Here is a 24,976-nt window from a genome sequence, read left to right on the forward strand (position 1 = left end):
TTTTCAGAATGTTTAGTGGATACTCATGCTAAATTTTTAAGTTATTTTTGGATGAATTCTTTGACATAATGCTTATCTAAAACAATGACCAGTTTGGTGAAGACTGTTAAATCATTAAGATCATCTACTCTAACTTGAACTAAGCAGAGTAAACCCAAACCTCTGTGTTCAAAGTGGGAACATACTTTATGTATTAATCTTACAAAATTATTGAGTACCCTTTTATGTGCAAGACTCTGTGCCAGGAATTATAGGAGGCAAACAAATGAGGAAGACATGAATCCTATTCTCAAAAAACTACATACTGTTGGGTAGGGGGAGAGAAGCATTTGGAAGCAGAGGGAAGAGTGAGAATAAAAGAGGTACCCCCAAATATACAACAAATCAGAATATAGCAAATAAATGAAAGGTTTAAGAAGGGAAGATATCTCTGAATGGTGGAATGAGGAAAGGCTTTATTATGAGGTGATATTTTAAATTTCCTTAAAGGATAGTTAAAAGTTTTTATGCGTAACATAAACTTTGTAGACCTGTGCCATCCAATATGGGAGCTACTGGCACATGTGGCTATTTAAATGAAAAGCAATTAAAACTAATAAAATTCAGCTCCTTAGTTATATTAGCTAAATATAATACTATATTAGCTAAATATAAAATAATACTATTTAGCTAATACTATATTAGCTAAATATAAAATAATACTAGTCACCACATTCCAGGTGGTCACTAGTAACAACACTATATGAAGTTACAATGTCCAGCACTGCTGGGACAAAGAAACCATGAGATCCAAGCATGGAAGTGTGAATGTGTGAGATATGTATGGAACAGTGAATAAGTAAATAGAAATTTAGAAAAGATGGCCACCATGGGAAGGATAATAGTGGAAGAAAAGTCTGGGAAAGTAGTTCATGGCCATACCCTCAAGGACCTGGACTGTAAGATATTAGGACTTCCTAGAATTCAGGAGTTAGTTAGGCAGCTGAAAGATTTTCACTGTAGTTGAAGTGGGATCAGAGCCATTTTGGAAGATGACTCGTTTATGGTGTGCATGGATTAGAAACAGACGAGCTGCTGAATAAGGGGTTATGAGAGCTTGAACTAGGGAAGTGGGAGTAGAAATAAAAGGTTGGTGATTTTTGAGAGAAGTTGTGGGAGAGGGAAGCAAGAAGACAGGGGTAAAAACCTTCTACTTCCCTTTCCACATTTCACCTAACAAACATCTTTCAGTATCTCTCCTAAGTGTTCCTGTTCTCCTTTTCATGACTCAGCCAGATAACTTCTTAATTCCATGACACTTTGTTTATAACTTCTTGGAGGAATTATGCTGAATTATAATTTATTTGTTTATCTCTCTATTACCATAACCATATTGTAAATTCTTTGGGATTAAGACCAGATAGATTTTATTCTACTGTGCATCCTCATCCTTTAGCAACTCACTACCACGTAAGTGTTCAAAAAAATAGTTCTTTAATGAGAAAATTGTCGAGATTTGAGGGCAAAATCATTAGGAAAATTTTAAAGATACAGGGAAAAGGGGATGTAGTTGGGAGTTAACGCAAAGACTAAATCTCACAAGTACCTTATAATGAATACATTGTGTTTTGTTTTGCTTAGCTCAAGTGAAAGGTAATTCACCATCTTCAATTCTAAAAGCTCTCTTTAGGGGTTTTTTCTGTTTTTCTGTCAGGTAAGCTGGTTTCGAATGAATTTAAACATCTTTCCCAAACTTGGAAAGGCCCTGTCTCGTTATTCCAAGAAACTAACGAGCCTTTCACAAATAGCCAGCCTTAGCAGCCGAATGAATATTTAATATATCTTAATGTTCTTTGAAAAGTAATGCTAACGCAAAAGGCAAGGGAAGCAAGGGAAAAAATGAACTACTGGGATTTCATCAAGATCAAAAGCTTTTGCACAGCAAAGGAAACAGTTAACAAAATCAAAAGACAACTGACAGAATGGGAGAAGATATTTGCAAACGACATATCAGATAAAGGACTAGTGTCCAGAATCTATAAAGAACTTAGCAAACTCAACACCCAAAGAACAAATAATCCAATCAAGAAATGGGCAGAAGACATGAACAGACATTTCTGCAAAGAAGACATCCAGATGGCCAACAGACACATGAAAAAGTGCTCCATATCACTTGGCATCAGGGAAATACAAATCAAAACCACAATGAGATATCACCTCACACCAGTCAGAATGGCTAAAATCAACAAGTCAGGAAATGACAGATGCTGGCGAGGATGCGGAGAAAGGGGAACCCTCCTACACTGTTGGTGGGAATGCAAGCTGGTGCAGCCACTCTGGAAAACAGCATGGAGGTTCCTCAAAATGTTGAAAATAGAACTGCCCTATGACCCAGCAATTGCACTATTGGGTATTTACCCTAAAGATACAAATGTAGTGATCCAAAGGGACACATGCACCCGAATGTTTATAGCAGCAATGTCCACAATAGCCAAACTATGGAAAGAACCTAGATGTCCATCAACAGATGAATGGATCAAGAAGATGTGGTATATATACACAATGGAATACTATGCAGCCATCAAAAGAAATGAAATCTTGCCATTTGCAACAACATGGATGGAACTAGAGCGTATCATGCTTAGCGAAATAAGTCAAGCAGAGAAAGACAACTATCATATGATCTCCCTGATATGAGGAAGTGGTGATGCAACATGGAGGCTTAAGTGGGTAGAAGAATAAATGAAACAAGATGGGATTGGGAGGGAGACAAACCATAAGTGACTCTTAATCTCACAAAACAAACTGAGGGTTGCCGGGGGGAGGGGGTTGGGGAGAAGGGGGTGGGATTATGGACATTGGGGAGGGTATGTGATTTGGTGAGTGCTGTGAAGTGTGTAAACCTGGTGATTCACAGACCTGGGGATAAAAATATATGTATATAAAAAATATATGTTTATAAAAAATAAAAAATAAAAAAAAAAAAAAAAAAAAAAAAAAAAGAAAAGTAATGCTTGCTGACTCTACTGTTGCATACCCAGTCTCGCAAGGATGTTAATTTAGGCCTTTTATAATTTCTGCACATCTGTTATAAGATATGTAGAATGGTTTCTCAGGATACATATATTTAAATAGATAGCTTGAAAATTTTTTGTAGTCAACTCATAATATAGTTTTCAAAATGCAAATATGAAATTACTTGCATTTTTTGATGACAGAAAACAAAATAATTTCATTAGAAAGAGACAGATCCTCAAATTATTTTCTTGGGTATGGGTTTATTCCAAAAAGGGAGTAGCCAAATTTTTGAAGCAATAATAAAAATTGTATTATTTTAAATACCTATACAAAGCGATTTAAAATTGATTCTCTGTCTCAGGCGATTTCTCACCCAAAAGTGCTTTGTAAAAATATAGTCTTGTTCAGTAGATGATTGTTCTAACTTTGTAACAGCTGTTTTCTATAAGGAAAAATAATTGTTGGCCTTTTAAGTATAGAAGGGTAGATAAAAGCAAATCCCCTTAACAAGTTTTTCCTTTTATTCTCAAGATGTGTACTGTAGTCAGATAGCATATTCCCACATCTTTTTTTGACTTTCAGAAACAAAAAAATCCACCCAAGAGGCAAACAAAATAACAATTGCTTTAAGCACAATCCAATGTATACGTATTGGAAAAAACTAGGATAAACCTCATTGGCTTTCTTCTTCCTCTAGACAGCAGTCTACTTGCTAGCTACAATTTGGCATCAGATTAATTTGTTCTCCAGCTCCTATAGATCAAAGCAATTTGGTTTCCTTACGGAGATTATTCTAATGAAACCATTCTTACTGCAGTCAGCTTAGGGCAAAGTTCCTTATACCATTGTAGAAATGTTATTACATAAGAAATGTCATTACAAAACATCGTAATCATGCACATGTCACATTTTAGTTTTACTTTTTTAAAGATAGCATTTTTTTCATGCTTCGTACATAGTAAACCTTTTTTTCCATTTATTCTAATTCCTGTTTAGCTTAAAATAATCTTATACAAATAACTTTAGCCATCTGTAGATAAAAGACAGTATGTCCATCTCCAAGTCTTTTGTTGTCTAATTAGAGTGTTGGAGATACATAATTAATATGGGATTTTTTAAAATTAAAATTCAAAATCATATTTCTTTTTTACTATGAAAATGTTGATTTTTATCTCAATCTCTAATTAATCTTGAGTTAACCTTGATTCTTAATGCTTTGACCCATCCTTTAAAGTCCTTCTTCTATAAACACCTGAAATTAACTAGAAGGAAAGTGGACTGTATAGCAGCTGTTGTACAAATGATCCTGTAATAACTTATTAAGTTAAGCTTGTTCATCAGATTTTCTTAGCTTAACATCTCTCCTTGAGTAATTATTGCCATCTAAGTATAGCCAGAGTGAGAATGTGATAGGTAATAACTTCTCCAAAGCTGGTTTATTTATAGACTTTTATCCACTCAAACATTGAGTGAAGGTATTTTACTATACATTTAATTCTATTTTTTTCTAAAAAAACAATGTTTTATATTTTAGTTTGTTGTAGATTGTGAATTCTTTAAAAAAGAAACACGATCCATTCAGCTTCCTGTAACTCATCTTTTTTCCTTTGGTAAGTACTTTGATTTTAGAAGCCTTAAGAATTTCTTTTTTTTTTTTTTTTAAGTAGGCTCCACACCCAGCATGGAGCCCAGAACAGGGCTTGAACTCAGGACCCCAAAATCAAGACCTGAGCTGAGGTAACAGTTGGATGGTCAACCGACTGAGCCACCCAGGCATCCCAGGAATTAATTTTATTTTTAACAGAGTTCTTATTTATTTTGCCAGTCAGTTGCAATAATGAAGAGCCTGTAACTTTATATATTGTGTATTTCAAGTTTAGTTCTTAGAATAGCCATATCATGTGTTCCAGTGGTTTGATTGTTATTTTAATAGTGGGCTAGAGGTCACCTTCTGAGAAGTGAAATTTAACTTTCTCCCTGGTCATACACATTTGCAAGTAATCGTGTGTGTGTGTGTGTGTGTGTGTGTTTGGTGGTCTTCCATGAATTTATACTGCATGTTGGCCCTTTTAATAAAATGTTTATTATAAGGTATAAATTGCTGTCTGCCCTTGGAAGTTTCAAGATTTCTCCAAATATTTTCCCCATTTTTTTTTAAGATTTTATTTATTTATTTGACAGACAGAGATCACAAGTAGGCAGAGAGGAGGGGGGAGAAGCAGGGTTCATGCTGAGCAGAGCCTGATGCAGGGCTCGATCCCAGGACACTGAGATCATGACCTGAGTTGAAGGCAGAGGCTTAACCCACTGAGCCAGCCAGGCGCCCCCCATTTTTTTTTTATTGTGGTAAAATACATGTAATTAAATATGCCTTTAAATTTTATTTTGAAATAATTTTGAGCACTCAGAACAGTTACAGAAAGAGCACGGGGTTCTATATCCTTCATTTACCTTAATGTAAAAAATGCAGTTGTCAAAACTAAGAAATTATTATTCGTACAACATTGTTAACTAAATTACAGGCTTTTTTTGGTTTTCATCAGTTTTTCCACCAGTGTTCTCCACATTCCCACATTGCATTCAGTTGTCATGCCCTGTTTATCTCCTCTAATCTTTGAGAGTTCCTCAGTTTTTCCTTGTCTTTTATAATTTTGACATATTTTGAAAATTACTTGTAAGCTATTTTGTAAAATATCAGATACTTGGATTTGTCTAATGCTTTCTTATGATTAGATTACAGTTGTGCATTTTTAGCAAGCATACCACCAGAGCTATGTGCACTTCTCATTGTATCCTATGGATGGACATGTGATATCACTATGTCTAATTACTAATAATGTTAACCTTGATTCCTTGGTTAAGGTAGTATCTTCCAGGTTTCTCCACTGTAAATTTATTTGTTTCCTGTTTGTATTTAATAAATGTCTTGGGGGAGCTACTTTGAGAATGTTTCAGTACCCTTTTATCTTCAAAATAACCCACTAATTTTAGCATCCATTGGTTCCTCTAGTCTGAGGCAGTTATTACTGGTATTCTGTATTTGTTGGAATTCTTATGAAAGGAAAGTTGTCCCTTTTCCATTTATTTGCTTAGTCAAATTTTATTTATGTCTGTATGACTCATGGATATTTTTTCATTGGATTATAATTTAATATTATCATCTCATCTTTTTGCTTAAGTTGTTCCAGCTTTGGATATTGGGAGCTCATTTTAGATTGGCTCCTTGCTCTTTTGACATGGCCTATCATTAAAATATATATTTTTTAATATTCCATTTATGAAAAAAATCTGTTAACTTCAGAGCAGAAACTGTTTTAGATTTTTATCCCTCACCCACCTTTTGGCAGGGGGTAAGAAAAATACTCAGAACAATACAGAAATGATAAGTCTGAATCACTTATCTAATTAAAAATGAGATTAAAGGGGTGACTCAGTGGGTTGAGCCTCTGCCTTCGGCTCAGGTAATGGTCTCAGGGTCCTGGGATTGAGTCCCATCGGGCTCTCTGCTTAGTGGGAAGCCTGCTTCCCTCTCTCTCTGCCTGCCTTCTGCCTGCTTGTGATATTGCTCTCTCTGTCAAATGAATAAATAAAATCTTTAGGAAAAAAAAAAAAGATGAGATTAAAGACTTATAAAATGAAAGATCTACAAAGAAAGCATACCTGTTTGAAATTGAAAATATGTAGTTGACTTTTAAAATACATATATTGTAAATGTTGTCTGGAGTGTATTGAAAGAGGGTAGGATTTTTAGGAGTTCACTCCTTCATAAACAGAAATGAAAACCTATAAATTATTTTTTAATATTAAAAATGTATTAGCATTAGTTAAACACTGTTAAGCAATCAGTACTCTTTTAAAAACTGTTTGGTATTCTAAATAATACAGCACTTTCAATTCAACAGGACTGTCTTCAAGGAAAGTGATATTAAATACAAGTGGCCTGTTTTATAATATAGAACTTCTAAACTTTGGACAGGTAATTATCCTGATTATAACAAGGATTTCATTTTATCTCACTGTTTAGTTAAGCAAACAAAATAAACTTTTGTTTTTCTTGTTTTTGTTTTTGTGGTCAAACTCTTATTAGATATACCAGGCTTTTAAAATCAACGTAGTAAGCAAGTGCTCAGGAGTCAAAGGTAAGTGTATTTCTGAGAAGAATGGTATTGGTCATTTGAATAATCAATAGACCTCACTCGAATTTTATATAATATTTATTTATTTTTGTGAATTAAGATTAAATTATGATAGTAGAAAAGCTGTATTTCCAAGAGATTTAACATAGACCCTTTCTTAATACTAAGTATCTTCAACGGTATCAGTTTAAATACCTACTTTTTAAAATGCTATATATATTTTTCTATCTCATTATTAATAGTAATTCAGTTTAGCTGTTTTACCAGTTTCTTAGTTTGCTCTAGTTTCCTAGTTTACCTAGTTGGTTTTTTTTGTTTTTTTTTTGTTTTTTTGTTTTTTCCTACTCTCTTCTAGTTTTCTAGTTTACCAGTTTCCATATACTCTAATATCTTTTGTAAGTCTAATTAAACATTATTCAATAATTCTCAGTAATTCTTTATATCATCTAAGTCTTACTGGTTATTTTTTATGATTGGGGAACTGGTAGGTAGGTATTGTAGTAGGTTTATAACACATATTTCCCTTATATTTCCACAGAAGAAATAACTAGTATCTATAAACTTCATATTCCTTGGTCTTACGAAGATTCACTTACTATTGCACAGTGAGTATATGAAAGAATTTATCTTAAACTTTGGCCATTTTGAATAGTACATATTCTTCTTAGTTTATTTAAATCATAGTGATATTTTAATGAACTATTTAAGTGCCTCTTAATAAAATGTACCTATCCTTTAGGTAGCATTATGTTCATAAGATAATATAATAAGACAATGTAGTATTCTTATCTAAATGATATATAATTTAAACTTTACTTGCTTGGAGCATGGACCCCTTCCTAGACTGTCATCCAATGCCTGTTTTAGATGACGGAGCATTCAAACAACTGTGATAAAATTGAAAAAATGTCCATCTATAATAACGTCTCTGACATTTGTCTTCCTCTCCATTATTTCATTGTGCTGTGCGAGGATTGATTTAGCAATGGATATTTAACAGCATTTTGTATTTGAGAATTAATATTTAAGTTATCTTTTCAGGGTACCATCTTCTACAGAAATTTCTCTGAAACTCCACATTGCTCAACCAGAAAACGACAGCCATGTAGCATTATTAAAAATGTATACATCTTCAGATTGTCAGTATGAAGTAAGTTGCATGTTTGCTTAACTTTTAAGATTTAGTTATAGAATACACAGGAAATACATTTTTATATTAACCATAGATATATGGCAATGTGGAAGCCAATAAATACATGAAATGGACTTTTATGATGCCTTAAATATTCTCCATTTTGCCTGTCAGCACCACCTCAGTATTTCCTCAGGCTGGACCATTGAAAGTATATGTCTTAATAAGTAACAGAAAATAAAATTGAGACTATAGATTAACCTTCTAAGTTTGGAGGCCCAAAGTTCAAAATTCTCTATAAATTGAAGAACATCATGAAATCAGCTGACATGGCTTTACTGCAGTAATTAAAATGATATATGTTGGTTTCCACCTTTACTGGATAAGCGTAAGACTCTTCTTTTCACTAGTTTTTTAAATCTGTTTGTCATTTATATGTGCAGTGTAGTATGCCTGCTGTGTTTGTTTTACTACCACAGTACACCTCTGCTCCAAGAGAAGGGAGATAAACTTGACTGACATATACTTTTATGGATTCATGAACTACAGGAGTCCCTCTGTATCAGAACATCGCAGGTTCTAAGGATTCCAGATTTAAGAGATTATACATTTTAATGGTGATTTCTGGTTTATGTGAAATATCTTCATTCTATTCAGTTCCTTTAAAACAACCTTAAATATTTGGGTTCTTCATTAGAATTAACTTGGGGTGGACTAGAATTGGTAGGTCAGACTGTATGTTGGCAACAAGTTTAAATGGACCTCAATTACGACTTACTTTGGATTTCATAGTATTTATTAATGCTTTAATATCTTTCTCTTTTTAACACTGAAGGATTTTATAGGGCTATAATGGTTTTTAACGTGTGCCTTCATATTTCTAATAGTGATAGCAAAAATTCCATTAATAATTCAGCTACAAATACTGCACACTAAAAAAATCCATGTTTTTATAAGTACTTTGTTTTTAAAAAGTAAGTATTTTGAAGTCATTTTATAATTTCTGTATGAAATACATATTTCCTTTTTCTGCAGACTTCTTAATATTAAAAAAAGTGTATTTATAATAGAGATAATAATTGATGAATTTCTTTTTAAAATATTGTTTTGGCTTAAATTTTACCAAATGTGCTCTGTTTCTGGTCTTATATCCTATAAAACTTGTTTTTCTGAAATTTATTCAGAATTGCCTTAGCTTAACTATACTTAGTGTTATACAGTTGTAGGTTTGAGACTTAAAATACTGGTTATGTAATGGGTTAATTTGTGTTTAATAGTTCAGCAAACATATGTATAGCTTCCTAATTCAGTCGTTCAGTCAAGTCCTTTAGCTTGAATCACGTGGTACTAAGATATTCTGGTTAATCAAATATCCTAGTTAGTAAAGGGTTACCACAAGTACCATAGCATTCATCCAGTTGTCAGAGAATTAGAATCCAGGAAAATATGCTAAACAATAAAAATACACTTAATACAAATTAAAATTTGTGGTTCAGAGGATTCTTATAATAATATAAATGAATTTAGGTCAGTCATTATTAAAAAAATTAATGATTGAGGGAGGAGTCAAGATGGTGGAGAAGTAGCAGGCTGAGACTACTTCAGCTAGCAGGAGATCAGCTAAATAGCTTATCTAAAGATTGCAAACACCTGCAAATCCATCGGCAGATCGAAGAGAAGAACAGCAATTCTAGAAACAGAAAAACAACCACTTTCTGAAAGGTAGGACCGGCGGAGAAGTGAATCCAAAGCGACAGGAAGATAGACCCCGGGGGGAGGGGCCGGCTCCCCGCAAACGGCGGAGCAATGGAGCACAAAATCGGGACTTTCAAAAGTCTGTTCCGCTGAGGGACATAGCTCCAGAGGCTAAACCAGGGCGAAGCCCACGTGAGGTCAGCGTGGCCTCAGGTCCCGCAGGGTCACAGAAGGATCGGGGGTGTCTGAGTGTCACAGAGCTTGCGGGTATTGGAACGGGGAAGCCGGCTACAGAGACAGAGCCGACAGTAAGATCACAGCTCGGGGTTACCTTGAACCGGTCGCAGGCTCGGTGAGCTCGGAGTGCGGCCGGAGGTCAGGCTGATGGGAATTACTGGGCGCTATTCTCTGAGGGCGCACTGAGGAGTGGGGCCCCGGGCTCTCGTCTCCTCCGGGCCGGAGACCAGGAGGCCGCCATTTGTATTCCCGTCCTCCGGAACTCTACGGAAAGCGCTCAGGGAACAAAAGCTCCTGAAAGCAAACCTGAGCGGATTACTGAGCCCGGCCCCTGGTAAGGGCGGTGCAATTCCGCCTGGGGCAAAGACACTTGAGAATCAATACAACAGGCCCCTCCCCAAGAAGATCAACAAGAAATCCAGCCAAGACCAAGTTCACCTACCAAGGAGTGCGGTTTCAATACCAAGGAGAGCAGCAGAATTCCAGAGAAGGAGAAAGCAAAGCACGGAACTCATGGCTTTCTCCCTGTGATTTTTTAGTCTTGCAGTTAATTTAATTTTTTTCTTTTTCATTTTTTTCTCTTCTTCTGCTAAAATTTTTTTGAACTTTTACCCTTTTCTTTTTTAACGTTTTTTAACTAGTTTATCTAATATATATATTTTTTCTTTTTTATGCCTTTCTTTATTCGTTTCCTTTTTTTAATTCTTTTCTTTCTTTCTTTCTTTCTTTCTTTTTGAACCTCTTTTTATCCCCTTTCTCCCCCCTCACAATTTGGGATCTCTTCTGATTTGGTTAAAGCATATTTTCCTGGGGTTGTTGCCACCCTTTTAGTATTTTACTTGCTTCTTCATATACTCTTATCTGGACAAAATGACAAGGCAGAAAAATTCACCACAAAAAAAAGAACAAGAGACAGTACCGAAGGCTAGGGACCTAATCAATACAGACATTGGTAATATGTCAGATCTAGAGTTCAGAATGACGATTCTCAAGGTTCTAGCCAGGCTCGAAAAAGGCATGGAAGATATTAGAGAAACCCTCTCGGGAGATATAAAAGCCCTTTCTGGAGAAATAAAAGAACTAAAATCTAACCAAGTTGACATCAAAAAAGCTATTAATGAGGTGCAATGAAAAATGGAGGCTCTCACTGCTAGGATAAATGAGGCAGAAGAATTAGCGATATAGAAGACCAAATTACAGAGAATAAAGAAGCTGAGCAAAAGAGGGACAAACAGATACTGGACCACGAGGGGAGAATTCAAGAGATAAGTGACACCCTAAGACAAAACAACATTAGAATAATTGGGATTCCAGAAGAAGAAGAAAGAGAGAGGGGAGCAGAAGGTATACTGGAGATAATTATTGGGGAGAATTTCCTCAATATGGCAAAGGGAATGAGCATCAAAATTCAGGAGGTTCAGAGAACGCCCCTCAAAATCAATAAGAATAGGTCCACACACTGTCACCTAATAGTAAAATTTACAAGTCTTAGTGACAAAGAGAAAATCCTGAAAGCAGCCCGGGAAAAAAAGTCTGTAACATACAATGGTAAAAATATTAGATTGGCAGCTGACTTATCCACAGAGACCTGGCACACCAGAAAGAGCTGGCCTGATATTTTCAGAGCACTAAACGGGAAAAACATGCAGCCAAGAATACTATATCCAGCTAGGCTATCATTGAAAATAGAAGGACTTATCCACAGAGACCTGGCACACCAGAAAGAGCTGGCCTGCTATTTTCAGAGCACTAAACGGGAAAAACATGCAGCCAAGAATACTATATCCAGCTAGGCTATCATTGAAAATAGAAGGAGAGATTAAAAGCTTCCAGGACAAACAAAAACTGAAAGAATGTGCAAACACCTAACCAGCTCTACAGGAAATATTGAAAGGGGTCCTCTAAGCAAAGAGAGAGCCTACAAGTGGTAGATCAGAAAGGAACAGAGACCATATACAGTAACAGTCACCTTACAGGCAATACAATGGCACTAAATTCATATCTCTCAATAGTTACCCTGAATGTTAATGGGCTAAATGCCCCAATCAAAAGACACAGGGTATCAGAATGGATAAAAAAACAAAACCCATCTATATGTTGCCTCCAAGAAACTCATTTTAAGCCCGAAGACACCTCCAGATTTAAAGTGAGGGGGTAGAAAAGAATTTACCATGCTAATGGACATCAGAAGAAAGCAGGAGTGGCAATCCTTATATCAGATCAATTAGATTTTAAGCCAAAGACTGTAATAAGAGATGAGGAAGGACACTATATCATACTCAAAGGGTCTGTCCAACAAGAAGATCTAACAATTTTAAATATCTATGCCCCCAACGTGGGAGCAGCCAACTATATAAACCAATTAATAACAAAATCAAAGAAACACATCAACAATAATACAATAATAGTAGGGGACTTTAACACTCCCCTCACTGAAATGAACAGATCATCCAAGCAAAAGATCAACAAGGAAATAAAGGCCTTAAACGACACACTGGACCAGATAGACATCAGTTTCAGAACATTTCATCCCAAAGCAACAGATACACATTCTTCTCTAGTGCACATGGAACATTCTCCAGAATAGGTCACATCCTCAGTCCTAAATCAGGACTCAACCAGTATCAAAAGATTGGGATCATTCCCTGCATATTTTCAGACTACAATGCTCTGAAGCTAGAACTCAAACACAAGAGGAAGTTTGGAAAGAACCCAAATACATGGAGACTAAACAGCATCCTTCTAAAGAATGAATGGTCAACCGGGAAATTAAAGAAGAATTGAAAAAAATCATGGAAACAAATGATAATGAAAATACAACGGTTGAAAATCTGTGGGACACAACAAAGGCAGTCCTGAGAGGAAAATATATAGCAGGACAAGCCTTTCTCAAGAAACAAGAAAGGTCTCAGGTACACAACCTAACCCTACACCTAAAGGAGCTAGAGAAAGAACAAGAAAGAAACTCTAAGCCCAGCAGGAGAAGAGAAATCATAAAGATCAGAGCAGAAATCAATGAAATAGAAACCAAAAAAAACAATAGAACAAATCAACGAAACTAGGAGCTGTTTCTTTGAAAGAATTAGTAAAATTGATAAACCCCTGGCCCGACTTATCAAAAAGAAAAGAGAAAGGACCCAAATAAATAAAATCATGAATGAAAGAGGAGAGATCTCAACTAACACCAAAGAAATACAAACTATTATAAGAACATACTATGAGCAACTCTACACCAACAAATTTGACAATCTGGAAGAAATGGATGCATTCCTAGAAACACATAAACTACCACAACTGAACCAGGAAGAAATAGAAAGCCTGAACAGACCCATAACCAGCAAGGAGATTGAAACAGTCATTAAAAATCTCCAAACAAACAAAATCCCAGGGCCAGACGGCTTCCCGGGGGAATTCTACCAAACATTTAAAGAACTAATTCCTATTCTTCTGAAACTGTTCCAAAAAATAGAAATGGAAGGAGAACTTCCAAACTCATTTTATGAGGCCAGCATCACCTTGATCCCAAAACCAGACAAGGATCCCATCAAAAAAGAGAGCTATAGACCAATATCCTTGATGAACACAGATGCGAAAATTCTCACCAAAATACTAGCCAATAGGATTCAACAGTACATTAAAAGGATTATTCACCACGACCAAGTGGGATTTATTCCAGGGCTGCAAGGTTGGTTCAACATCCGCAAATCAGTCAATGTGATACAACACATCAATAAAAGAAAGAACAAGAACCACATGATACTCTCAATAGATGCTGAAAAAGCATTTGACAAAGTACAGCATCCCTTCCTGATCAAAACTCTTCAAAGTGTAGGGATAGAGGGCACATACCTCAATATCATCAAAGCCATTTATGAAAAACCCACCGCAAAAATCATTCTCAATGGAGAAAAACTGAAAGCTTTTCCGCTAAGGTCAGGAACACGGCAGGGATGTCCATTATCACCACTGCTATTCAACATAGTACTAGAGGTCCTAGCCTCAGCAATCAGACAACAAAAGGAAATTAAAGGAATCCAAATCGGCAAAGAAGAAGTCAAATTATCACTCTTCGCAGATGATATGATACTATATGTGGAAAACCCAAAAGACTCCACTCCAAAACTGCTAGAACTTGTACAGGAATTCACTGAAGTGTCAGGATATAAAATCAATGCCCAGAAATCAGTTGCATTTCTCTACACCAACAACAAGACAGAAGAAAGAGAAATTAAGGAGTCAATCCTATTTACAATTGCACCCCAAACCATAAGATACCTAGGAATAAACCTAACCAAAGAGGCTAAGAATCTATACTCAGAAAACTATAAAGTACTTATAAAAGAAATTGAGGAAGACACAAAGAAATGGAAAAATGTTCCATGCTCCTGGATTGGAAGAGTAAATATTGTGAAAATGTCTATGCTACCTAAAGCAATATACATATTTAATGCAGTTCCTATCGAAGTACCATCCATCTTTTTCAAAGAAATGGAACAAGTAATTCTAAAATTTATATGGAACCAGAAAAGACCTCGAATAGCCAAAGGGATATTGAAAAAGAAAGCCAAAGTTGGTGGCATCACAATTCCGGACTTCAAGCTCTATTAAAAAGCTGTCATCATCAAGACAGCATAGTACTGGCACAAAAACAGACACATAGATCAATGGAACAAAATAGAGAGCCCAGAAATAGACCCTCAACTCTATGGTCAACTATCTTCGACAAAGCAGGGAAGAATGTCCAATGGAAAAAAGACAGCCTCTTCAATAAATGGTGCTGGGGAAATTGGACAGCCACATGCAGAAAAATGAAATTGGACCATTTCCTTACACCACACACGAAAATAGACTCAAAATGGATGAAGGACCTCAATGTGAGAAAGGAATCCATCAAAATCCTTGAGGAGAACACAGGCAGCAACCTCTTCGATCGACCTCAGCCGCAGCAACATCTTCCTAGGAACATCGCCAAAGGCAAGGGAAGCAAGGGCAAAAATGAACTATTGGGATTTCATCAAGATCAAAAGCTTTTGTACAGCAAAGGAAACAGTTAACAAAATCAAAACACAACTGACAGAATGGGAGAAGATATTTGCAAATGACATATCCGATAAAGAACTAGTGTCCAAAATCTATAAAGAACTTAGCAAACTCAACACCCAAAGAACAAATAATCCAATAAGAAATGGGCAGAAGACATGAACAGACATTTCTGCTAAGAAGACATCCAGATGGCCAACAGACACATGAAAAAGTGCTCCATATCACTCGGCATCAGGGAAATACAAATCAAAACCACAATGAGATATCACCTCACACCAGTCAGAATGGCTAAAATCAACAAATCAGGAAATGACAGATGCTGGTGAGGATGTGCAGAAAGGGGAACCCTCCTACACTGTTGGTGGGAATGCAAACTGGTGCAACCACTCTGGAAAACAGCATGTAGATTCCTCAAAATGTTGAAAGTAGAACTGCCCTATGACCCAGCAATTGCACTACTGGGTATTTACCCTAAAGATACAAACGTAGTGATCCGAAGGGGCACGTGCACCCGAATGTTTATAGCAGCAATGTCCACAATAGCCAAACTATGGAAAGAACCTAGATGTCCATCAAGAGATGAATGGATCAAGAAGATGTGGTATATATACACAATGGAATACTATGCAACCATCAAAAGAAATGAAATCTTGCCATTTGCGACAACATGAATGGAACTAGAGCATATCATGCTTAGTGAAATAAGTCAAGCGGAGAAAGACAATTATCATATGATCTCCCTGATATGAGGAAGTGGTGATGCAACATGGGGGCTTAAGTGGGTTGGAGAAGAATCAATGAAACAAGATGGGATTGGGAGGGAGACAAACCATAAGTGACTCTTAATCTCACAAAACAAACTGAGGGTTGCTGGGAGGAGGGGGGTTTGGAGAAGGGGGATGTGGTTATGGACATTGGGGAGGGTATGTGCTTTGGTGAGTTCTGTGAAGTGTGTCAACCTGGCGATTCACAGACCTGTACCCCTGGAGATAAAAATATATTTTTATAAAAAATTAAAAATTAAAAAAAAATTAATGATTATGTGTAGAGATGCACAGAAGTGCTTAGTTTAATAAAATGTGAACTAGAAGGCTTTAGGAGAAATAACCTTTTTTTTTTTAAACTAGGTGACAGTTAAGACTTCCTTTTCACAAATACTTGGACAGGTAAGTGATTCCTGTTTGATTACGGGTTGCCTTAATCATATTATAAGGCAAGGGTTGCAGACTTTTTTCTGGGAAGGTCCAGATAATAAAATATTAACGAGCTAAATATGGTCTCTTGCTGCTGGAATTTTTGCAGCTGCTTCTTTCTTTTTGACTTTTCTCCTTTTCCTTCTTTTTCCCTCTTCAGTAAAATCCAACACCAATTCTTGGCAGACAAATCTTAGTTGGCCATGCCTGGCTTTAAGGTGATGCTTTCATTCCTAGAGATGAGAGCTGATTCCTGATTGTCAAATTAGTGTTTTTGGCTAATTGAATGTCATATTAAGATTTCATGTTGCACATACTATGCTATAATTCATAGTCCAGTAAAATTTGTAGGCTCTGTTACATAAACACACATTTTCAAATAACTTTTTATGTTGTATGTGCTTAATCTGTAAAATAAAAAGTAAATTATATTAAAAATAAACATGTTGAAATACTTTAAATTTTCTATTTTTTGAGTTGAAATACTTTAAATTTACTGTTGCTTTAGTTCATAAGCAAATAGTGTTATAAAATAATTTATTGTGGGTGTCTGGTTGACTCTGTGGGTTAAGTCACTGCCTTTGGCTCAAGCCATGATCCCAGAGTCCTAGGACCAAGTCCCATATGGGGCTTCCCCTGCTCTGCAGGGAATCTGCTTCTCCTTATTCCCTCTGCCTTCCAACTCCCTCTGCTTGTGCTCTGACTCTCTCTCACTCTCTCTTATTCAACATCATTATAATTTGCGGAATTGTATAACCTGACATGAGTAATAATATTAATTAATCAAAAATTATATCTCATTTTAAAACTCACAAAAGTTTTATTGTGTCTTCTATTATTTTTTATTTTTTTGTTGTGGCATAGCATAGCAGAATTTTAAAAATTTAAGTCCTTTAACTGTAATTATAAAACTCACAAATCAAATTAACCCAGAAATTTTTTTAATACTTTTTTTTTTAAGATTTTATTTATTTATTTGACAGAGATCACAAGTAGGCAGCGAGGCAGGCAGAGAGAGCGGGAAGCAGGCTCCCTGCTGGGCAGAGAACCCGATGCGGGCTCCATCCTAGGACCTTGAGATCATGACCTGAGCTGAAGGCAGAGGCTTTAACCCACTTAGCCACTCAGGTGCCCCTAACCCAGAAATTTTTTATATGCATTATCTCATTTGATTCTCACAACAATCTGGTGAGAACTAGATTGTGATTATTATTAAATCTGTGAACATTAGAAAATTCTAAGTTCATATGTAAAATGTGCTACATTAGAAAGAGAAGATTAAATGGTATAAATTGGAAGAGTAGTACCATGGATAGTTATAATAAATTATCTAGCTTGTTAAGGGACCTTTTTTAAGAAAAATTATAGGGGATGGGTTGAAAAAAAAAAAAGAAAAATTATGTCTTGGCATATAGAGGAAGAATTGATGCTATTATATTTTTAGTATGTCCAAAAGGCATGTTACTGTATACAGTGGTATGGGCTGAAAAATAGCATACTGTCTCATCCATATCATCCCTAGGGCTCATAATTCAGAGTAGTGACAGGAAAAGTCAAGTTATTTTGATACTTGATAGCCAAGCATAATTATATGTCCATCAAATAAGGACATACTAATATTCTTGTTAAGACATGGAAATTGATCTAAAAAACAAAGATATGTAGGTATTACAGGATCAAAGGTGGGTACTTTTTTAAATGTCAAAGAATTTGTGGTAATTAAGTCTTTCCCAAATTACTGAAAGATATGATGCTCTTGCTTCATGTTTGTTTAAAAATTTAGCTTGAGAATGGGAGAATGAATTGATGTAGTATATATTATTCATCTTTTAAAAATAATACATATTGGGACGCCTGGGTGGCTTGGTTGGTTAAGCAGCTGCCTTCGGCTCAGGTCATGATCCCAGCGTCCTGGGATCGAGTCCCATATCGGGCTCCTTGCTCTGCAGGGAGCCTGCTTCTCCCTCTGACTCTGCTTTCCACTCTGTCTGCCTGTGCTCGCTCTCACTCTCTCTCTCACAAATAAATAAATAAAATCTTTAAAAAAAAAAAAAATAATACATATTTTCATTGTTGCTGATTCAGTCAAAGAAGACTGAGAATAGGAATAAAGAGAAACAACTTGGGAGAATCTTTAGACTTTGCTTAGTTAATTTTCCATCAAATTAGTTTTTTTCTTTCTTTCTTTCTTTTTTACAGAAAAAGGAGAGAAAAATATTTACATGTTCTTTAGTCTATTCTAATGAAAGAGGGCAAAGAATAAAGCTGAAATTACTTTCTCAAGAGAATTATAAAAACTAGTAAGTCATTTCTATATAGGAATGAAGACTAATATTGCTAAATCTTTAGATTTTAAGAGAAACTGGAAATCTAGAGTTTTAGATAAAACTTTTTAAATTTTTTAAATGTTGGCATCTAATTTGAAATGTAAAGAAATGCTGTGCCAAATACTAAACCAAATCAAGCGTCTACAATTTGAATATGTTCCATAGTGGCCAGTTTATGATTGTGGATTTTGTCATATCTTATACGAGCTGTGGCTGTAGCCGAGTAGAATAGTTAATACTCACAACAGTGATAGCCATTACAAGGAACTGCCATGTTCAGAATACTATAATAGAAACTCCTAGAAGATTTCCAAAGACAGTGAAGAGTATCAAAGGTTAATAATAACAGCTATTTTCTGATCACCTACCTGTGCCAGTTACTGTGCCAAATGCTTTATACAACTGAACACATTTAAGCCTCAAACTCCCTGTGAGATAAGTGCTATTTATCTCCATTTTGTAAATAAAGGCACAGGGAGAAGGGGGGGTAAAGTAACATGTCCAAGGACACAGAGCTAGCGAGAGGCAGAGCTATAATCTAAATCCAGAAGGCTGACTGTAAGCCTGCTATGCTGCTCAACTTCTGTACTGTTTTCTTTTCTTATCTTTTTAAAAATTATTTAGAAATTTTAATGCTTCTGATAACATTTCCTTATATAATAAAACTATTTAGATAATGTCATATCTAGATAGTATTCGATATATTTTTAAATGTAATATTTTTAAATTCAGTTTTGCTGTAAGAAAAGAGTCACATCAAAATTCAGAAACAGAATTGTTGTGGGGAAAAACCCCACTTTAGATTCCAGGCTTAAAAATTTAAATTATACATTGAGAAATCTATGTTACACATTTAAAAATGATGATGAAACTATTTATATTTATGGCTTTATTATTATATTAATTTGATATTGCCGCTATAAGAAATTACCACAAACTTAGTGTTTTTACACAAATTCATTATCCTATAGTTCTGGAGATCAGAAATTGAAAATGGGTTTCCAGTAAAGATGTTAGGTGTTAGCAGGGTTGTGTTTCTTTTTTCTTTTTTTCTTTATTCTTCTTCTTTTTTTTTTTTTTTAGATTTTATTTTTTATTTGACAGAGAGAGAGACAGAGAGGGCATGCAAGTAGGGGAAGTGAGAAAGGGAAAAGCAGGCATCCTGCTCAGCAGGAAGCCTGATGCGAGGCTCAGTCCCAGGACCCTGGGATCATGGCACAGGGAGTTCTAGTTTCAAAGGCAGATGGTTAATGACTGACCCACCCAGGTGCCCAGGGTTGTGTTTCTTCCGGACACTCTGGGAAATCACGTTTGTTTGCCATTTCCAGCTTCTATAGGCTGCCTGCACTTCTTGACTTGTCCCTTCCTTCTTCTTCAAACCCAGCAATGGCAAGTAGGGCCTTCTTATATCAAATCATTGTGAATCTGACTCTTCTCTTTTCCTGCCTCCCAGGACCATTGGCATATAGTTGCTCATAATATGTTCTTATGATTGTATAATTTCTTTGGTGTTGGTTGTGATCTCTCCTCTTTCATTCATGATTTTATTAATTTGGGTTCTTTCTCTTCTCTTTTTGATAGGTCTGGCTAGGGGTTCAATCTTAAATTCTTTCAGAGAACCAGCTCCTAGTTTGGCTGATCTGTTCTACTGTTCTTTTGGTTTTTATTTCATTGATTTCTGTTGCTCTTTAATTTCTCTTCTCCTGCTGGGTTTAGGCTTTTTTTGCTGTTCTTTCCAAGCTCCTTTAGGTATAGGTAGGGTCAGGTTATAGACTTGAGACCTTTCCTGTTTCTTGAGAAAGGCTTGGACCTTTCCTGTTTCTTGTATTTTCTTAGAAAATACATCTTTGCTGTATCCCAAAGATTTTGAACAGTTGTGTTTTCATTTTCATTTGCTTTCATGAATTTTTTAATTCTTTAATTTCGTGGTTGACCCATTCATTCTTTAGTAGGATACTCTTTAGCCTCCATGAATCTGAGTTCTTTCCAACTTTCCTCTTGTGATTGAGTTCTAGTTTCAAAGCATTGTGGTCCGAAATTATGCAGAGAATGATCCCAGTCTTTTGGTACCATTTGAGACCTGATTTGTGACCCAGGATGTGATCTGTTCTGGAGAATGTTCCAAGTGCACTGGAGAAGAATGTGTACTCTTTTGCTTTGGGATGGTATGTTCTGAATATATCTGTGATGTCCATCTGGTTCAGTGTGTCATTTAAAGCCTTTATTTCCTTGTTGATCTTTTGCTTAGATGATATGTCCATTTCAGTGAGGGGGGTGTTAAAGTCCCCTACTATTATTGTATAACTGTTGATGTGTTTCTTTGATTTTGTTATTAATTCATTTATATAATTGGCTGCTCCCATGTTAGGGGCATAGATATTTTAAAACAGATGTTTAAAATTGTTAGATCTTCTTGTTGGACAGAACCTTTAATTATGTATGATGTAGTGTCCTTCCTCATCTCTTATTATAGTCTTTGGTTTAAAATCTAATTTGTCTGATATAAGGATTGCCACCCAGCTTTCTTCTGATGTCCATTAGAATGGTAAGTGTTTTTCCACCCCCTCACTTTAAGTCCAGAGGTGCCTTTGGGTCTAAATTGTGTCTCTTGCAGACAGCCTGTTGGTGGGTCTTGCTTTTTATTGAATCTGATACCTTTGTCTTTTGATTGGGGCATTTAGCCATTTACATTCAGGGTAACTGTTGAAAGATAAGAATTTAGGGCCATTGTATTATCTGTAATGTGACTGTTACTGTATATTGTCTCTGTTCCTTTCTGGTCTGTGTTACTTTTAGGCTCTTTCTTGGCTTAGAGGACCCCTTTCAATATTGTCTGTAGGGCTGGTTTTGTGTTCTTGCAAATTCTTTCAGTTTTTGTTAATCTTGGAAGTTTTTTTTAATTTTTCATTCTATTTTCAGTGACAGCCTAGCTGGATATAGTTTTCTTGGCTGCATATTTTTCTCATTTAGTGCCTTGAATATATCATGCCAATCCATTCTGGCCTGCCAGGTCTCTGTGGATAGGTCTGCTGCCAATTTAATATTTCTACTGTTGTAGGTTACAGATCTCCTGTCCTGAGTTGCTTTCAAGATTTTCTCTTTGTCTCTGAGCCTTGTAAGTTTTACTATTAGATGACAGGGTGTTGACCTATTTTTATTGATTTTGAGGGGGAATTCTCTTTGCTTCCTGGATTTTGATGCCTGTTTCCTTCCCCAAATTAGAAAATTCTTTTTCTATAACAATTTGCTCCAGTATACTTTCTGCCCCTCTCTCTCTTTCTTCTTCTGGGATCCCAGTTATTCTAATATTGTTTCATCTTATGGTATCACTTATCTCTCAAATTCTCACCTTGTGATCTAGTAGTTGTTTATCTCTCTTTTATCCAGCTTCTTTATTCTCCATCATTTGGTCTTCTATATCACTAATTCTCTCTTCTGCCTCATCTATCCTTGCAGTTAGAGCCTCCATTTTTTATTGTACCTCATTAATAGCCTTTTTTATTTCAATTTGGTTAGATTTTAGTTCTTTTATTTCTCCAGAAAGGGATTCTCTGGTATCTTCTATGCTTATATCAAGCCCAGCTAGTATCTTTATAATCATCATTCTGAACTCTAGTTCCAACATCTTACTAATGTCTGTATTGATTATGTCTCAGGCAGTTGGTACTACCTCTTGTTCTTTTTTTTTTGAGGTGAGTTTTCCCAGTTTGTCATTTTGTCCAGAGAAGAATAGATGAATAAGAGAACAAAATACTAAAACAACCCCCAGAATAATATACACTAAACAAATCAGAATAGACCCAAAACAGCGGGGTGGCAGGGGGGGGGCAGTGGAGAAAGGCACCAAAAAAAAAAAAAAGCATATGATCAGGCTGGTGAATAGAACAGAGCCACACACTAGATGTTGGTCTTTAGAAGAAACTGCCTCCCAAAATTTTAAAAAAAAAATTTATATATATATATACCAAAATAAGGGTAAGTACGATGAAGAGATGGAATATGACTATAAAGATGAAAATTAAAGATTTTATAAAAGTGATAAGAAGTTGGTTGAAAAAAGAAAAAAAAAGATTAAAAAGGAGAGAATGTGATCAGGCTGGAGACTAGGACAAAGCCATATACTAGATTTAGGATATATTTTGGTCTGTTGGAAGAAACTGTATCCCAAAAGTTTAAAGAAAGAAAAACTTAAATAATACAAAAAATAAGGTTAAATACAATGAAAGGATAGAATATAACTGTAAAAATGAAAATGAAAATGGATTTTTAAAAGGGAATTAAGATGTTGTTTGAAAAAAGAAGAAAAATTTTAAAAAATAGAAAAAGAAAAAAGAAAATTAAAAAACTAACTTTGAAAGACTAAAGAATCATGGGGGGAAAGCCATGAATTCTATGTGCTATATTCCTCTAGCACTGGAGTTTTGCAGTTCTCATTGTTTGGTAAACTTCGTCTTGGCTGATTGTTCTTGCTGATCTTCTGGAGCAGGGGCCTGTTGCAGTGATTCTCACATGTCTTTGCCTGATGCGGAATTGCACCACCCCTGCCAGGGGCCAGGCTAAGCAATCTGCTCAGGTTTGCTGTCTGTACCTTTTGTCCCCTGAAAGCTTTCCATACAGCTTTGGAGGATAAGAATGAAAGTGGTGGCCTCCCAATCTCTGGCCCCAGAGGAACTGAGAACTCAGGGCCCCCCTCCCCAGGGAGCCTTCAGAGAAAAGCAATCACTCCTGTCTCCCTGGTTTCCGGCCCCACTCCATGCTCACCTGGCCTGTGTGACCGAGCATTTCTGTCTCTGGCACACAACCCCATTTGGAATTTCCAAACCTAGCAGATTCCTGTGGTTTGCCCCCACACCACTCCTCCTGGGGAGGAAGGAAAGTCTCCCTGGACCTGCTGCTTGTTGGGTCCTTGCTCGAAGAATAGTGGCCCAACTGTGCCACGGATTGTGGTTTAAGGCAGCCCTGAGCTGAGAGCCCACTCTTCAGCTCCATCTTTGCAGCCAGCTTCCCTGCTCCAATATTTGGGACCTCTGCCCGAGTTCTGCCCAGTCTTTCTGTGACCCTGAGAGTCCTGAGACCACACTGTCCCAGGGAGGATTCTACCCCCGGCTTAGCTACTAGAGCGACGTCCCTCAGTGGAGCAGACTTCTAAAAGTTCAGATTTTGTGCTCTGCTGCTCTTTCGCTTGCTGGTAGCCAGTTGATGGAAGCTCCCTCCCCCCGTGGTGTATCTTCCAAATTATTGCCTCAGATTCACTTCTCCACACGTCCTACCTTCTAGAAGGTGGCTACTTTTCTGTTCATAGAATTGCTGCTATTCTTCAATCCCCTGTTGAGTTTGTAGTAGTTCAGAATGGTTTGATAACTATCTAGCTAAATTCCTGGAACCAGATGAAATTTAAGTCTCCTACTCCTCTACCATTTCTCCTCCCCCTCTCCTTTTTTTTTTAAAGATTTTATTTATTTATTTGACAGACAGAGATCACAAGTAGGCAGAGAGGCAGGCAGAGAGAGAGCTGGGAGAAGCAGGCCCCCTGCTGAGCAGAGAGCCTTATGCAGAACTCAATCCCAGGAACCTGGGATCAACCCGATGAGTCACCCAGGCGCCCTTCCTTTTTTCTTTTTTAAGATTTATTTAGGAGCGCAAGTGTGTGCAGTGCACGCGTACACACACAGGAGAGAACCTCAAGCAGACTCCCTGCTAAGTGGGGTACCCCCCCCATGGGGTCTCCACCTCGGGCTCAACCCCACGACCCTTGAGATCATGACCTGAGCGAAAATCAGTCAGATGCTTAACCAGCGAGCCACCCAGGCACCCCTGTTTCTGTACTCTTGATAACTAAAGTATGCTATATGTTTTCTACCAGGTCATTAGCAGGCATTGAGTATCATTTAATTTTTAAAACTCTATAGCTAAAAAATGCTAACCATTTAATTTTTAAAACTTTATAGCTAAAAAATGCTAACCATTATTTGAGCTTTCCATGAGTCATAATCAGTCATTGTAGATTATAATAACGAATACAATAATGAAAACACTTGAAATGTTGCAAGGAATCTCAAAGTATGACACAGAGTGAGCAAATGCTATTGGAAAAATGGCCCTGATAGACTAGTTCAATCCAGTTGCCACAAATGTTCAATTTGTAAAAAATTCAATTATCTCCAAAGTGCAGTGAAGCAAAAACAATAAAATGAAGTATGCTTGTAATAGCAGCTA

At 36.4% G+C, this 24,976-nt stretch overlaps 1 protein-coding gene across 2 annotated transcripts in view; it reads left to right on the top strand.

The window, feature by feature from the left end:
* The window catches only part of PGAP1 (post-GPI attachment to proteins inositol deacylase 1), a 79,784-nt gene that overhangs the window by 43,840 nt on the left and 10,968 nt on the right, over nucleotides 1-24,976 (top strand). For both annotated transcript variants that reach the window (XM_059168522.1, XM_059168523.1), the window contains 6 exons: nucleotides 4,532-4,607; nucleotides 6,900-6,973; nucleotides 7,085-7,136; nucleotides 7,672-7,738; nucleotides 8,175-8,283; nucleotides 16,368-16,406. In XM_059168522.1, coding sequence (XP_059024505.1) covers nucleotides 4,532-4,607; nucleotides 6,900-6,973; nucleotides 7,085-7,136; nucleotides 7,672-7,738; nucleotides 8,175-8,283; nucleotides 16,368-16,406 — 417 coding nt within the window. The remainder of the gene's footprint in view (nucleotides 1-4,531; nucleotides 4,608-6,899; nucleotides 6,974-7,084; nucleotides 7,137-7,671; nucleotides 7,739-8,174; nucleotides 8,284-16,367; nucleotides 16,407-24,976) is intronic.

The sequence above is a fragment of the Mustela lutreola genome, chromosome 3 (genome assembly GCF_030435805.1).
Source record: "Mustela lutreola isolate mMusLut2 chromosome 3, mMusLut2.pri, whole genome shotgun sequence".
Taxonomy (NCBI): domain Eukaryota; kingdom Metazoa; phylum Chordata; class Mammalia; order Carnivora; family Mustelidae; genus Mustela; species Mustela lutreola.